Source organism: Dermacentor andersoni, chromosome 3 (assembly GCF_023375885.2).
Source record: "Dermacentor andersoni chromosome 3, qqDerAnde1_hic_scaffold, whole genome shotgun sequence".
NCBI classification, from domain to species: Eukaryota; Metazoa; Arthropoda; class Arachnida; order Ixodida; family Ixodidae; genus Dermacentor; species Dermacentor andersoni.
In genome coordinates this window covers 2,848,065-2,861,285 of record NC_092816.1, presented here as the reverse complement: position 1 = coordinate 2,861,285, position 13,221 = coordinate 2,848,065, and the positions used below count along the sequence as shown (strand labels likewise).

The following is a 13,221-nucleotide window of genomic DNA, read 5'->3' as shown; positions in this document are numbered from 1 at the left end:
TTTCTTCTATATCAGTAATGAATAATATTGTTAATATCGGCAAGTTTGCGGCAATGACGTAGCCATGTCTACTTTGAGGGGACAGAAACAGAAGGGCACGCTTAGCTGCCAGTGACATAGGAACACATAGCAGACATGCTGCGGAAACTGCGGCATTTGTCTTCGCTACAATCCTAATACGGCACGTTTCTGCTAAGGGTGGGTGAATATCATAGCCGTGTTACAAGCGTCGGCGTATGAATAGGGTACACTTCTAACGTATCAGTGTAAACGGGGCTGCTATCGTTATCGCTCGCGATTTGTTGCGTGCCCACGAGTGCAGACGAAAAGAATTGAAAGGCGCCTTTTTTTTTTTTTGTTGTTGTTGACCACAACCATTATAAAGCCTACACATAATAAAGGCAAGTTTGCTTGTGCTTTCTTTTTTTTTGTCATTGAAGTGCGGAACGTGATGAAAGGAATGAAATGGGGCATCTACTTAAGAATGTTTGTTGCATTGCAGACCGCTTGGTTTGTCTTGAAGAGTCGTTCATGTAGCATTCGACAGATAGTGCGATCATTATTAGCTAGACTTGGCAGACGACATATCACTGCGGCAAATTCGAGGTGCGATCATTACACAGGAAATAACAAGAAATGAATTTTGACGACAAAATTCAGGGGTGCAATCATTACGTGAGTGCAATCATTATGCGAGTAAATACGGTAGTATTATCCACTCCTGCTATAGCCCCACCAGGGGCTGTAGTATGTGAAAATAAATAAATATGTGAGTAGAACTTTTGCAGAACCATTGTAAACAATGTAACACATTCACGTAAGGTATAAATTGACATATCAAATTAGTCTTCTTTGGTTGCTCTAATGAATGCCATTTACACACCTGCAATTTCTGTTCTTGGTGCAGAGTTACGGATTTGTAAACTCGTGCTTCTATTTTTTTGAAAGTTACCAATTTTTGAAAATCCGTTTTAGAGCATTAAGACCCTAAATCCAGATTCCACTTCTAACAGTCATTAGAATTTAACTTCCTCTCTAATTCAACAAATTTCATTAAAATCGGCTTAGTTGTTATATCAGAAAGGTGTTTTGGTGTTTTACATGTATTTGAATAGGCAGCATTCCAGTTGGGCTAGAATTAAAGCTTCTTCTTAAGCGTAGGAGAGGCACAGTGGTAAAATTTTACTCATGTGCAGTAGCCGACCGATTTTCCGTACCTCGCGGGAACTGAAAAATAGTCAGAAAAATGAAATATTTAAGGCTTAGAGCGGCTTAAGAAAATCCCTAATAATGCCCTGCCTTTAAGGGCAGGGCATCGCATGGAGGCAAGCAGATTTGCTTAGATTTGCGCAGGAGTGACGTCGTCTCCGTATACAGTCGACAAGAGCATCACCGCGTTGGTGATCTTCATTGGCAGAGATCGCCATGGATGTCGAAGAAACAAGCCACGTTTTTTCGCACCACTTGGCTCTCGCGAAGGCACAGGAGGTGGTGCCGGTCACACAGATGCGAAGCTGTATAAACATGCACGAAGACGTGATGTCTCCGAGACAACCGGCTCTCAGGACACCACATGCAAAATGTCAACCGAGACTTTAATAAAAAAGAAAAAAAGAAAAAAAAAGCTGATTGCACATTAAAGGGAAGCTGAAAGGTATTCGAGAAAAAATGAGTGAAGAGCAGTACGCCGTGGTTTTCAACCCTCTGAATTCGAATATCGCATCGAAATTGAGCGAAAGAAAGTGCAAACATATTTCATTTCGACGAAAAGTGCAGCAGCAGACGCGCCCAGCTCGCGCGCCTCGTTTCCGCCTGTGATTGGTCGGGCGCCTCGTGACGTCAACAATGGTGTTCGTCCGGACCGACTGCTGCCGCTACACACGAAGCACGGTGCAAAGTAGTTTGGTGGTGTTTTGCTGAGACGGTCATGGAAATTTACGAGAGCTTGCGTTTCCCTGAGGAGTTCGGCGTTAAGTCCAAACTCTACGAGAGCGATTTTGCGCGCGACGGTGACGGGCGACGGCTTTGAGCGACAAAACGGGCCGTCGCTTGAACAAATCGATCGGTGTTGTCGCTCGATCGCTCGTTTCTAGAAATCTAGAACTCGTCGCTCGTTGCCCTGAAATGCTATGAGCGACTAGCCAATTGTGCGAAGCCGGAACTGGATGTACATAACTCAAATACTGCTGTTTGTCGCACGGAACGAGCAAACTATTGAATTTTATACGTGCAAGAATAAGAACCTAGTGCAAGACCTTCAGAAATATTTCATGCTCCTTCTTCAGTAAAATACATCAGCTTAAATTGATAAAGCATGCGTCACGCTAGTTTCGGCGCGTATATTGCTGCCCTCATTCCGGGAAGTCGTTGCTCAAAGCCGTCGCTCGCGTGGAGTTCGGCTTGCAGACGACGAGTGAACGCGACAGCCATCGCCTCGCTTGTAGCGCTTTCGCTGTCGCGTGCAAGATCACTTGTAAGGGGTTTATACTTGTACATACTACATGTACGTACATACTTGTACGTACTACATGTGCGAGCCGATTGCGAAGAGCCGGCCTCTCCAAGAAGCAAAAAATGCTGGTGCAAGCACTGCTTTCCACGCGAACGAAGGCGAAGTGTTAGCATCTTCTTGTGTTGGAAAGGTTCTTTGGCGAGTATGTTTTTTGCTAAGCTGCATTCAGCGTTCCATTGAGTACGTTTCCTGGCAAACAACTGTAGTGTTATGTTCCTGCATGCCTCCTCGTAGAACGTAAACGGTGATGCGATCTTCAGCATTTGTGCGCTGCCCCAAAGCTGTTGGCAATCTACACAGACGGTTTAAACGCGGGAAAAGTTTACCGGCTGTTGTAGCACGTGTTCCGAGGGAAGGGAAGCGTAGCAGGGGGCGACAGAAAGTTAGGTGGGCAGATGAGATTAGGAAGTTTGGAGGGTCAACATGGCCACAATTAGTACATGACCGGGGTAGTTGGAGAAGTATGGGAGAGGCCTTTGCCCTGCAGTGGGCGTAATCAGGCTGATGATGATGATGATGTAGCACGTGTAGTATAGAACCTTCATCAGCGCGCCATCCGCACGCTACTCGTAACCGGCAAATTCAGTCGGCTACGGGAGATAGTCGGTTTCTTATGTGTGCGAGAGAAGGGGGAGTGCAGCGTCTTGGCGTGAGCAGGCTTTCCAACACATGCAAACTTTACGCTTGCACTGCGTTATGGTAGCTGCATGCAGGCTGTTTCACAACACACGTGTGAATAGAAAATTCGCGGCACTTGGCGGTGAAACCTGCGTCAAGGGTGGGTGATAAACATGCACCTTCCGTTCAGCGTGCTAACCATTTTTTTAGGAGAACCCAAAGCACGCATTATTGATAAACACTGGTAGTAATCGTCACGGAAGTGGTTAGAGCACAACACTTGTTCTTGAGCGCTTGAAGTTGTTTCGCTTCACAGCAGCCTCCCACTTAGCTGAAAGCTTCTTGTCTTGCAGGAACTAATGGAACATCGGAACATCGTCGCGGCCGCTGGTGTTCGTGCAAGCGTAGGCTGTGCAGAATGCCGGCATGATCGGCCTACAAGTTCAATTGATGCTGTGCACGTCAACTACCACTCCTATATACACACAAATAAAGGAATGTAGGGTCGAGCGAAGCAGATTAGGACGGCACGCACGCAGAAATAAGCCCGGTCAGGCACGGTCGCGGAGGCTGCGAAGGAGCGGAACACTAGTGTTGACGTCACTACGCCGCCGTTTCCGGTCTCAGCTCTCATCGTCAGCGTCAGCAGCAGCGCGCGGCGCTCGACGGGGGGCGGAGCTACAGCGCAATTTTAACCGACGATTGCGTCGCTCCTAAGTGAAAAATCCCTCCCCATAATTTTACCTTCATGGTTTATAAGGTTGCCGCATCCGTATATGAGCGTCTTATTGAATTCGACAGACTCTTCAGCTTCCCTTTAAGTCCTTATGGTGATAGTGCTGACCGAAAAAAAAAAAAAAAAGAAGAGTGCTGTCCCCTGGGGCGTTTTTTCAGCCAAGGAAGAGCGGGCATGGCCTCCGAGACATGGGGATCGCGAGCGCATCCTAATCTTGAAGGCTACAGACACCCTGCAATGAAGTTTGCCTGTACATGTTGCGCCACCTAGCAATGGCAGTGAGCAGCTGCGAGTAGGCCCTCACTACATTTCGCCATTGTTCGTTGCACGCTCTGGCAAGCCTGAAAGCCTGCTTTTCCAATTTTTCAATGGATTCACCGCAGCATCTTGGCAGCTTCTCCGTGAGAAGTGTGAACGAAAAGAACAAGCGCAGATGCTGCTGTGTGGAAGATTATCACAACTGTGAAGAGGATCTACAACAACTTTGTACTGCTTCCCTTCAAAACCGTGGGAAGCAACCGTTGGCTGAAGTAGATCGTTGCGGTTTGTGTCGCTCTTGTGAATTTCTGTTAAACGAACTAAGACGTAAATGCAAAAAAAAAAGAAGAAAAGAAGAGCCAGCCACGGCAATAGAAAAAACGCACAATAAAGTGACAACTGCATAAAAACGTGTGAACTGATTCTTGCTGTTGTAAACTGGTTTAGATGGTTATTTAGCTCGTCTCGCCCCAAAACAAACTTGCAGTGGTTGTTATGTGTCAAATCTAGCTTTGTAAGTGCTCTGTGCTGGATGGAGCTTTGTGTGCACTGTGCTTTTCGTTGTGCATTAATAAGTCAATGTGCAGCTTCTTCCTGCGCCAAGATGAAGACACCACTGCTGGAACTGTGCTCATTCGTGCCGATGTTTTCTCGCACTTAGAAGAACAGAACTAAGGTTGGAGTACACCGCAGCACACGTCGAGTGTTTGCAAATTAAAGTTTCTCTCACACACATTAGTGCACATTTATTCAGTCTTAACATTGCTTAGTCTCAGCTGATTGCTCTCTATTATGTTTCAGCAATCATGGCCTCTCGCATTCAAACCTGAACGACAATACCAGCATGTGCTCGATGTGCTTTTTCAATGAAGAAAAAAAGCACTTACCCGCCAATTCGCCAAAACTTCTACAATTGTGAGGTGCAATGCATGCTCCAAGTAATGAAGCTACAAATGACAGTTCAAAAACGTCCACGGCCATATTTGTTCACTTGCGTGATGTAAAATAATGATTTGTTAACTTACTTTGAGTTTGACATCATAAGCATGCTTGCTTTGTTGTGACAAACACTTCCCGACCTGCGCCAGTTGCTTAGTGGCTATGGTGTTGCGCTGCTAAACATGAGGCCGCGGGATCAAATCCCGGCCACGGCGTCTGCATTTCGATGGGGGTGAAATGCAAAAACGCTTGTGTATTTAGATTTAGGTCCTTGTTAAAGAACCCCAGGTGGTCCAGATCATTCCGAAGTCTCCCACTACGGTGTGCCTCATAATCAGATGGTTGTTCTGGCACCTAAAACCTTATAATTTAATTTAAGCACTTCGCTGCAATGTCTGTGCTGTTAACTTCTTTGACATGATATACATGGTTGTAGTCGTAAATTTCAAGTTCTTTCTCAAGTGTCAGTGGCCCAAAGTGGACCTTGATGTCTTCCATTGCCCTAAAACTGCAATTTAGAATGACCGACAAATTCCAACGAGCACTGCAAAAGCATGCCTCCGTAGCAGTAGCCGCCTCGGTGTTTTGTAGAACTGACATGGTGGCGCTGACAGCTGAGCCGATCGCTGCCCCGCCTGACCATTGAATGTAGCCCATAGAGCTGGCCACTGGAAGCCAACTCTGGCCAAGCGAGCGTAAAATCCAACATGGCGATCTCCAAGATCAGGTAGCGTGGCTTGGAATGAGCAATCTATTCTGGAAAGTCGAACTTCGGCACCCAAATTCGTCTGAAAAGTCGGTCGCGAAAATGCGTTAGCTCTGTGGGAACCCTGAAGGTGCATTTATGAAGTCCGGAATATCTAACAAGTACAAATTTTTGGAGTCTGAAAAATCTGTCTGCTACTGTACTTTCCACATCCTCTTTAGTGTTTAGTAAAATCAGCGTGTTCATGACACCTAGTTTGAACTATGACAGAGTAGTATAGCTTCATAGAATTTTGCCAGTCAGCAGTACCTTAGTTGTAGCTCTTCTCACGAAAAAAAGTATTGCTCTATGGGCTTCTGAGTGCACTTTCGCGGCTGGCTTTGCAATAAGCTGCAAGCAGGTGGGGCCACTCTGTATCATTCGCCAAGCACGTTGAGTGTCTAGCTTGCATTGTTAAGCAGGCTGATTCGCATATGCAGTTGTACCCTTACTTAGTATTGGAACGGCGGCACAGATACTATGCCGAAGCTCTTCTGGTGCAAATGTCTATATTGAAATTGACAAAACTTACAGGGTAGTAGTTTCCACTTTATAACATCTGGTATGTATCTCTGCATGCTAGGTGCGGAGTCTATCTGCAGTCTATCTACCTCTTGGCCTAGGGCATAGCGATTTCCGAGCTTCTTTAAGAGTAAATAAGTGAAGCTGGAAAGAACTGCTCCCAGGCTGCTTTAAGATCAAATTCTGATACAAAGGTGCCCCAAAATAGCATTCTTCCTGCTCAAAAAAATTTCTCCAGAAGTTGCCGTGGCTGGATCACGACTGCATCACTAATTATGGCATTTGGTAGGGCCTTCTGTCTCTTTCAAGAGCACATAGTGGTCAGCCACTCGAAAACGTTTCTTTTTGTGTGCATGGAAAGGTGGTGGTGGTGGGTGGGGGGGGGGGTTCTTCAGAGCACCAGGTTGACCTGAGATGCTGTAGAAGAAACGGTGTGGCCGAAAAACAGTGCCTGCAGGAGGAGCTGGCATGCAAGCCACTTATGCAGGGCTTGTGTTGGTTTTGTGCCGTGAATTGCAGTCACACCATGCCTTGCAACTCTGCATTCCTGTATGCTTAGGCAGGTGTGACAACTGACTGGGAAAAAGGTCCTCACTGGCTCACTGGGTTGGTTCAGTAAAGCAAGAACTCAGCCTTACGATAGCCGAAGAAGCGCTGATGTTGGCTTAAGATGTTTTCAAGAATGTTTCCAACAATGTGCATGTGTTTTGACTAGTGTCAACTAGTTCATTAAAAGCATTTGACACTTATTCTACGAAAATGAGGGGAATGCCATGAAGTAGGCTGGGAAATTCAGTGAAACACCGCACCCTTCCAGTGTGGGCCATTCTTTTAAGTGGGCACACTGGCAACATCACCACCAGCATCCACTATTGCTTCAGTTATAGCGCACAATGCATGTGCCTGTGTCACAGTTGCTTGGCATGGCAGCAGCCATAGCACATGTTGGCTAGAGTTGTGTTTGATGACACAGTCCTGTGAGACCTCTGCAGATTGGCTGTCGTCATCAGGAAAAAAAGAGTCTAATGTGATCAAGTTGGGCAGTGCAATCACTTATGGGTGCTTCTAACATTGTGACTACATTTTATGCAATGTCACTGTGTAGAAAAGCCTAGTTGTTGCTTGCCCTGTATGAATCTTGCTGTATCATCGGTTCTTTCAGTGCCAGGATCGCATTACTTGTTAACCAGCCAGCCTTCTTTAAATAGTATAACATTCAGCAGTGATTGGACTGGTTTCTCAGCTTGTTGGGTCTGCACATGGTTGTCAGCAGTTGTTTCATTTTGGACAAGCTTGATCTAATTTTGTGTGCCCTCAGGACGACGGACAGCCCCACCACTTGCCATTGAGGGCATGCCCGGTTATGAGAAGCTCAACACTCAGGAGCGGGAGGTAAGTGCATCTGTTACACGGGCACTTATCGATGGATAGCGAGTTAGTAGCCGTGGTAATTTTGAAATTCTATTCAGCTTCAAGGTGTTGTGTTGGTGCTACGTTGCAAAGCTGGTGGTCATTGAAACACTTAATTATTTGGCACCAAGTGCTTGTGGCCCCGCAATCTCAAGGGAGAGTTCTGCATTCCAAAATGTGACCAGCTCTGAAAATTAGTTTAATTATATAAAAGTGCATTGTCATTGCTGTATGTTCTTTAAATGTCATGTTTAACTGTATGTTCTTTAAATGACCCAGGTTGACTGATAATGTCGCTGATAGTTAGGGAAATAGAATGTACTATTTTTAGTTATGGTAGTGTCATCATCGCACATCTTGTTAGGGCTTGGTATTAGCTTTGCTTAAACAAGGTGAACAGTTTCATGCTTTTGTTATTATTTTTTTCTAATGCGTTGTTTACAAAGTGCTATGTAAGGCCTTCGAGATTCTCCTCCCATTTACACTGAAACCTCGTTAAACCGTAGTTGGCTGGAGCTCGGAAAAAGTACGTACTAAACGGTAGTACTGTTTAACCGAAATAGCATGAGATCGCCCACTTACCTGTCGAAAACAGAACACGGAACTCAGAGAAGTGCGATGAAAGGGGAAAAACATGCAGTACTTATTCACTTCGCGCGACAAAAGTGTTACTTTCATTTGATGCCACAGCGGCCTAGCACGACGACAGCGGCCTCAAACTTACTGAAGCTGCATGCCAGCTTTTCAGCCAGCCCCCTCTTCTCGGCAAACACTCGCATGGCAGATTCCTCGTTGGTGTTACGTATTCTCCGTGCACACGCGCGGTGGTGCTGCAGAAGTCCTGGGGCGCCCTTTTCATTGCACGGTGCTGTTCTCATCGCGACGATTGCGTTCATGAGGCTAATGTAACGCGCAGCTTCTGCCACTGTTGGCCTGAATCGCCCATGCTGTCGCTTTCCGTGTCGTCCTCATCGCTGTTGCTAGTTGACACTTCGGCAACAACAGAGGCAACGATGGCGAAAAGTCGAACCTCGTAGCCGACACCTCTTCACGGTCACAGCAGCGCTGCCGAGCAACTTCTTCGTATTCCAAATGCCACACACCGTTGTCAACAGCAGATCACTGTCGCATGCCAGCGCCAACTTCTTCATGTCATGTTCGATAGCACGGATGATGTCTAATTTTTCTTCAATGCTGAGCACCCGGCGTCTTTTTTATCCGAGCTTCGGCATGATGCGAGTTCTCGCTTGCACGACGCCACAACGCTCTCTGGCACGGCGCTGAAATGATGTTGATGTTGATGTGGCTTCACGCGCAAACGCGCAGGGCGCTTGGAGGCCGTTGTTCTGATTTCTGAGGCTTGTTGTTCTGCTGGGCCGCCCAATAGAGACGACGCACCGCCATGTTTGCGCGAAGAAAAGTGGAAACTGTACGTTTTAACCAATGCGTACGCAATAAGCTTGTACGGTTTATGTGGATACAAAACACATTATGTTCGATGGCCGCTGAGTCGGGGATTTGACTTTACCACTTTTAAAACGAAACTACTGTTTAAGCGGGTACGGTTTAACGAGGTTTTACTGTATAAAAGATTAAATTTCCTTCCTTTCTATGAGTTCCTTTCTCATAAGCTACTAATCTTCATCTTGTCAAATGAACAAAGAGGCATCTGTTGAAGTTTTTACTGTTTATTATGTTATTGATAACTAGCAAAATCAGATTTACAGAACTGCACAACCTTCTACGCCCAAAAGCTAGAACTAATTGTGGGAAGAGAACTGCCTATTTTGCTGCGATATCAAACTGGAATAGCATCTTAGATGAAATCAACTCATGTTCCTCATTACATTCATTTCTTCGTTTACTCGGAAACTGCTTTTTAGAACAGTGCATATTATATTGTTCTTCTCGTACAGAGTCATGTTTGCAGGTTTCTTTTTCTTTTAAAGACTGTTTTGGTCTTGGTATGTAGTTTCTGCATAGTCTATGCCTTACTGTATAATATGTTCGGTTTAAAGTTATGTATAGTTAGTCTGAACAACTGACTGCTATATATTGCGGTTTAACACTATCTTTAGTTAGGGTGTCCTTGTGACAGTGTTTAAATTTGGGACACCCTATTGCGCTACTTACAGCACCTACTTTGCTACCGTGTCTATAGACTGCCAGTGGGAAAGCCTTTGAAATGCCATGTGGTGCCAGTATTGGCCTTTTCTAGACACAAATTCGCTCCTAAATCGAAGCATGTCACCATCTTTCAACTAGAAAACAACACTCTGCACACGGGACACGACAGGTGCATCCATTCAGGCGAAGTAAGGGAATGTGTGTATATAAAGGCATTTTTTTGCACTACACACCTGTTTCAGTCCTTTATTTGTAACAAGCTTGCAGATTTCGTTGTGGGCCGACAAATGGCGTGCAACTTGTTTTTGATGCTCAGAGCTCACATTGGGGGGCGAAACTGCAGTGCTGTTTGCACCACATTTGGTGGATGGTAATATCACTGCAGCACCATCCTGTGCCGGTAGGGAAGACCAAGAATCCTGGATTCACTGAGCAAATGAAAAAGCAAACAGCTCAAGTGCACTTCTGGCATCATGTGGTCATCACAAACATCTGTATTTAAATGCGCTCTAGCCAGCCAACAAAGGAAGTGCCATAATTTGGCATTACTGATGGTGCTGTCTGCAACAGTTCAGTGATAAGCAGGGTTAAGTGCTGTGTGCAGTTGTGTTGTGCTACATGATTTGCATGGCATGTTTCAGCTGTGTGCAGGTCTCCGCATAGTGCCAGAAATGTACCTCCATTTCAAGGGACTTCTTGTCAACGAATACGAGAAGCTGGGCTCGCTGCGCCTTGCCAATGCACGAGCAATCATCAAGATTGATGTCAACAAGACGAGGAAGCTCTACGACTTCCTGCTGGCCGAAGGAATTGTCAAAAAAGATGTACATTAAGAAAAGGGCAACAATCCAGACTTCTGTTTTAAGTGTGAAATACACATTTGCACCTGTTTCTTTACTACTGTTCAGATGTGCATTACTATGGATTTACTGTATTTACTCAAATCTAAGATGACCTCAATTCTAGGCTGACCCCTGAAAGTTTGAAGATAAAAAGTATCTTTCCTCAAATATAAGCCAAACTGAAAATGCATCTGACTGAAATAAACACACAACAGTTCTGAGATGTTGCACTTGCATCTCGCATTATCAAATCAAACGGAGTTTCGTCCTATGCCGCTGTAACCCAGTTCACTGCTTGAGGTGAAGTAGACGTGAAGAATTCATGTCAAAGTAGAGAGCCATCAGAACTTGTTCGGAGCAATGCCTTGAACATCTGTGACCTCCTTCGCCTTCACTTGTATGATCTCCATCATTATGAACATTCCCAGTTCTCATTGTGTGCTTATAAAATCAACAACATTATTGTCCACCTTGTGGAATCTACCTTTTTGAAGTCGGCAGCGTCTGGTGGCCAAACCATATCCTGAAATCTAAGCTGACCCCTGACTTTCGTACATTGTTTTTGTACTCCTGACTTCTGACCCCTGACTTTCGTACTCTACGCAGCGGTGGCGTAGAGGTAGAACACCCGCCTCACGTGCAAGAGGTCTGTGGTTCGAATCCCGGTGCCGCGCAATTTTCCACCGGATTAAAAAAAAAAAAATCCACGTGTTGATAAAATTGCATGAACAGGCCTGGAGTGTGGCCTGATCCCGGTGACCAGAACCGGTAACGCACTCCCTCACCAGAGCAGGATTGGCCACCCTGGTGCAGTACTTGGCCACAACCTCCTATATGAACACAACAATCAAACCCCGGCCCTCAGTCCCCAGCAGCTGCGAAGCAACTGACCACGGCAGCGGTCAGACGTGCGACTTTGCAGAGGGTGCTAAGAATCCCTGGCTCCGGACAGGCCGCCATTTGAATATGAACCTGGCAACGTTTAACGCTAGAACGTTATCTAGTGAGGCGAGTCTAGCAGTGCCATTGGAGGAATTAGAGGGCAGTAAATGGGGTATAATGGGGCTCAGTGAAGTTAGGAGGCCAAAAGAAGCATATACAGTGCTAAAAAGCGGGCACGTCCTGTGCTACCGGGGCTTAGCGGAGAGACGAGAACTAGGAGTCGGATTCCTGATTAATAAGGATATGGCTGGTAACACACAGGAACTCTACACCATTAACGAGAGGGTGGCAGGTCTTGTTGTGAAACTTAACAAGAGGTACAAATTGAAGGTCGTACAGGCCTACACCCGTACATCCAGTCATGATGACCAGGAAGTCGAAAGCTTCTATGAAGAAGTGGAATCCGCGTTGGGTAAAGTCAAAACAAAATACACTATACTGATTCGCGACTTCAATGCCAAGGTGGCAAGAAGCAGGCTGGAGACAAGTCAGGGGGGGATAATGGCATAGGTTCTAGGAATAGCAGGGGAGAGTTATTAGTAGTTTGCAGAACAGAATAATATACGGATAATGAATACCTTCTTCCGCAAGCGGAATAGCTGAAAGTGGACGTGGAGGAGCCCGAATGACGAGACTAAAAATGAAATAGATCTCATAGTCTGCGCTAACCCTGGCATCATACAAGATGTGGACGTGCTCGGCAAGGTGCGCTGCAGTGACCATAGGATGGTAAGAACTCAAATTAGCCTAGACTTGAGGAGGGAACGGAAGAAACTGGCACATAAGAAGCCGATCAATGAGTTGGCGGTAAGAGGAAAAATAGAGGAATTAGAGGATCAAGCTACAGAACAGGTATTCGGCTTTAACTCAGGAAGAGGACCTTAGTGTTGAAACAATGAACGCCGATCTTACGGTCATCATTAAGGAGTGTGCAACAGAAGTCGGTGGTAACTCCGTTAGAGAGGATACCAGTAAGCTATCGCAGGCGACGAAAGATCTCATCAAGAAGCGCCAATGTATGAAAGCCTCTAACCCTACAGCTAGAATAGAACTGGCAGAACCTTCCAAGTTAATCAACAAGCGTAAGACAGCTGACGTAAGGAAGTATAATATGGATAGAATTGAACATGCTCTCAGGAACGGAGGGAGCCTAAAAGTAGTAAAGAAGAAACTAGGAATTGGCAAGAATCAGATGTATGCATTAAGAGACAAAGCCAGCAATATCTTTACTAATATGGATAGGATAGTTCAAGTGGGTGAGGAGTTCTATAAAGATTTATACAGTACCAGTGGCACCCACGACGATAATGGAAGAGAGAATAGTCTAGAGGAATTCGAAATCCCACAGGTAACACCGGAAGAAGTAAAGAAAGCCTTGGGAGCTATGCAAAGGGGGAAGGCAGCTGGGGAGGATCAGGTAACAGCAGATTTGTTGAAGGATGGTGGGCAGATTGTTCTAGAGAAACTGGCCACCCTGTATACGCAATGCCTCAGGACTTCGAGCGTACCGGAATCTTGGAAAAACGCTAACATAATCCTAATCCATAAGAAAGGGGACGCCAAAGACTTG

The 13,221-nt window shown here is 45.7% G+C and overlaps 1 protein-coding gene across 6 annotated transcripts in view; it reads left to right on the top strand.

Moving 5' to 3' along the window:
- Positions 1–10,930, top strand: part of Ada2a (Transcriptional adapter 2A) — a 134,395-nt gene extending 123,465 nt beyond the window's left edge. For all 6 annotated transcript variants that reach the window (XM_055065679.2, XM_050169422.3, XM_072287043.1 and 3 more), the window contains 2 exons: positions 7,649–7,722; positions 10,509–10,930. In XM_055065679.2, the coding sequence (XP_054921654.1) occupies positions 7,649–7,722; positions 10,509–10,700 (266 nt within the window). In that variant the 3' untranslated portion in view covers positions 10,701–10,930. The remainder of the gene's footprint in view (positions 1–7,648; positions 7,723–10,508) is intronic.
- The last annotated feature ends 2,291 nt before the right edge of the window (positions 10,931–13,221 follow it).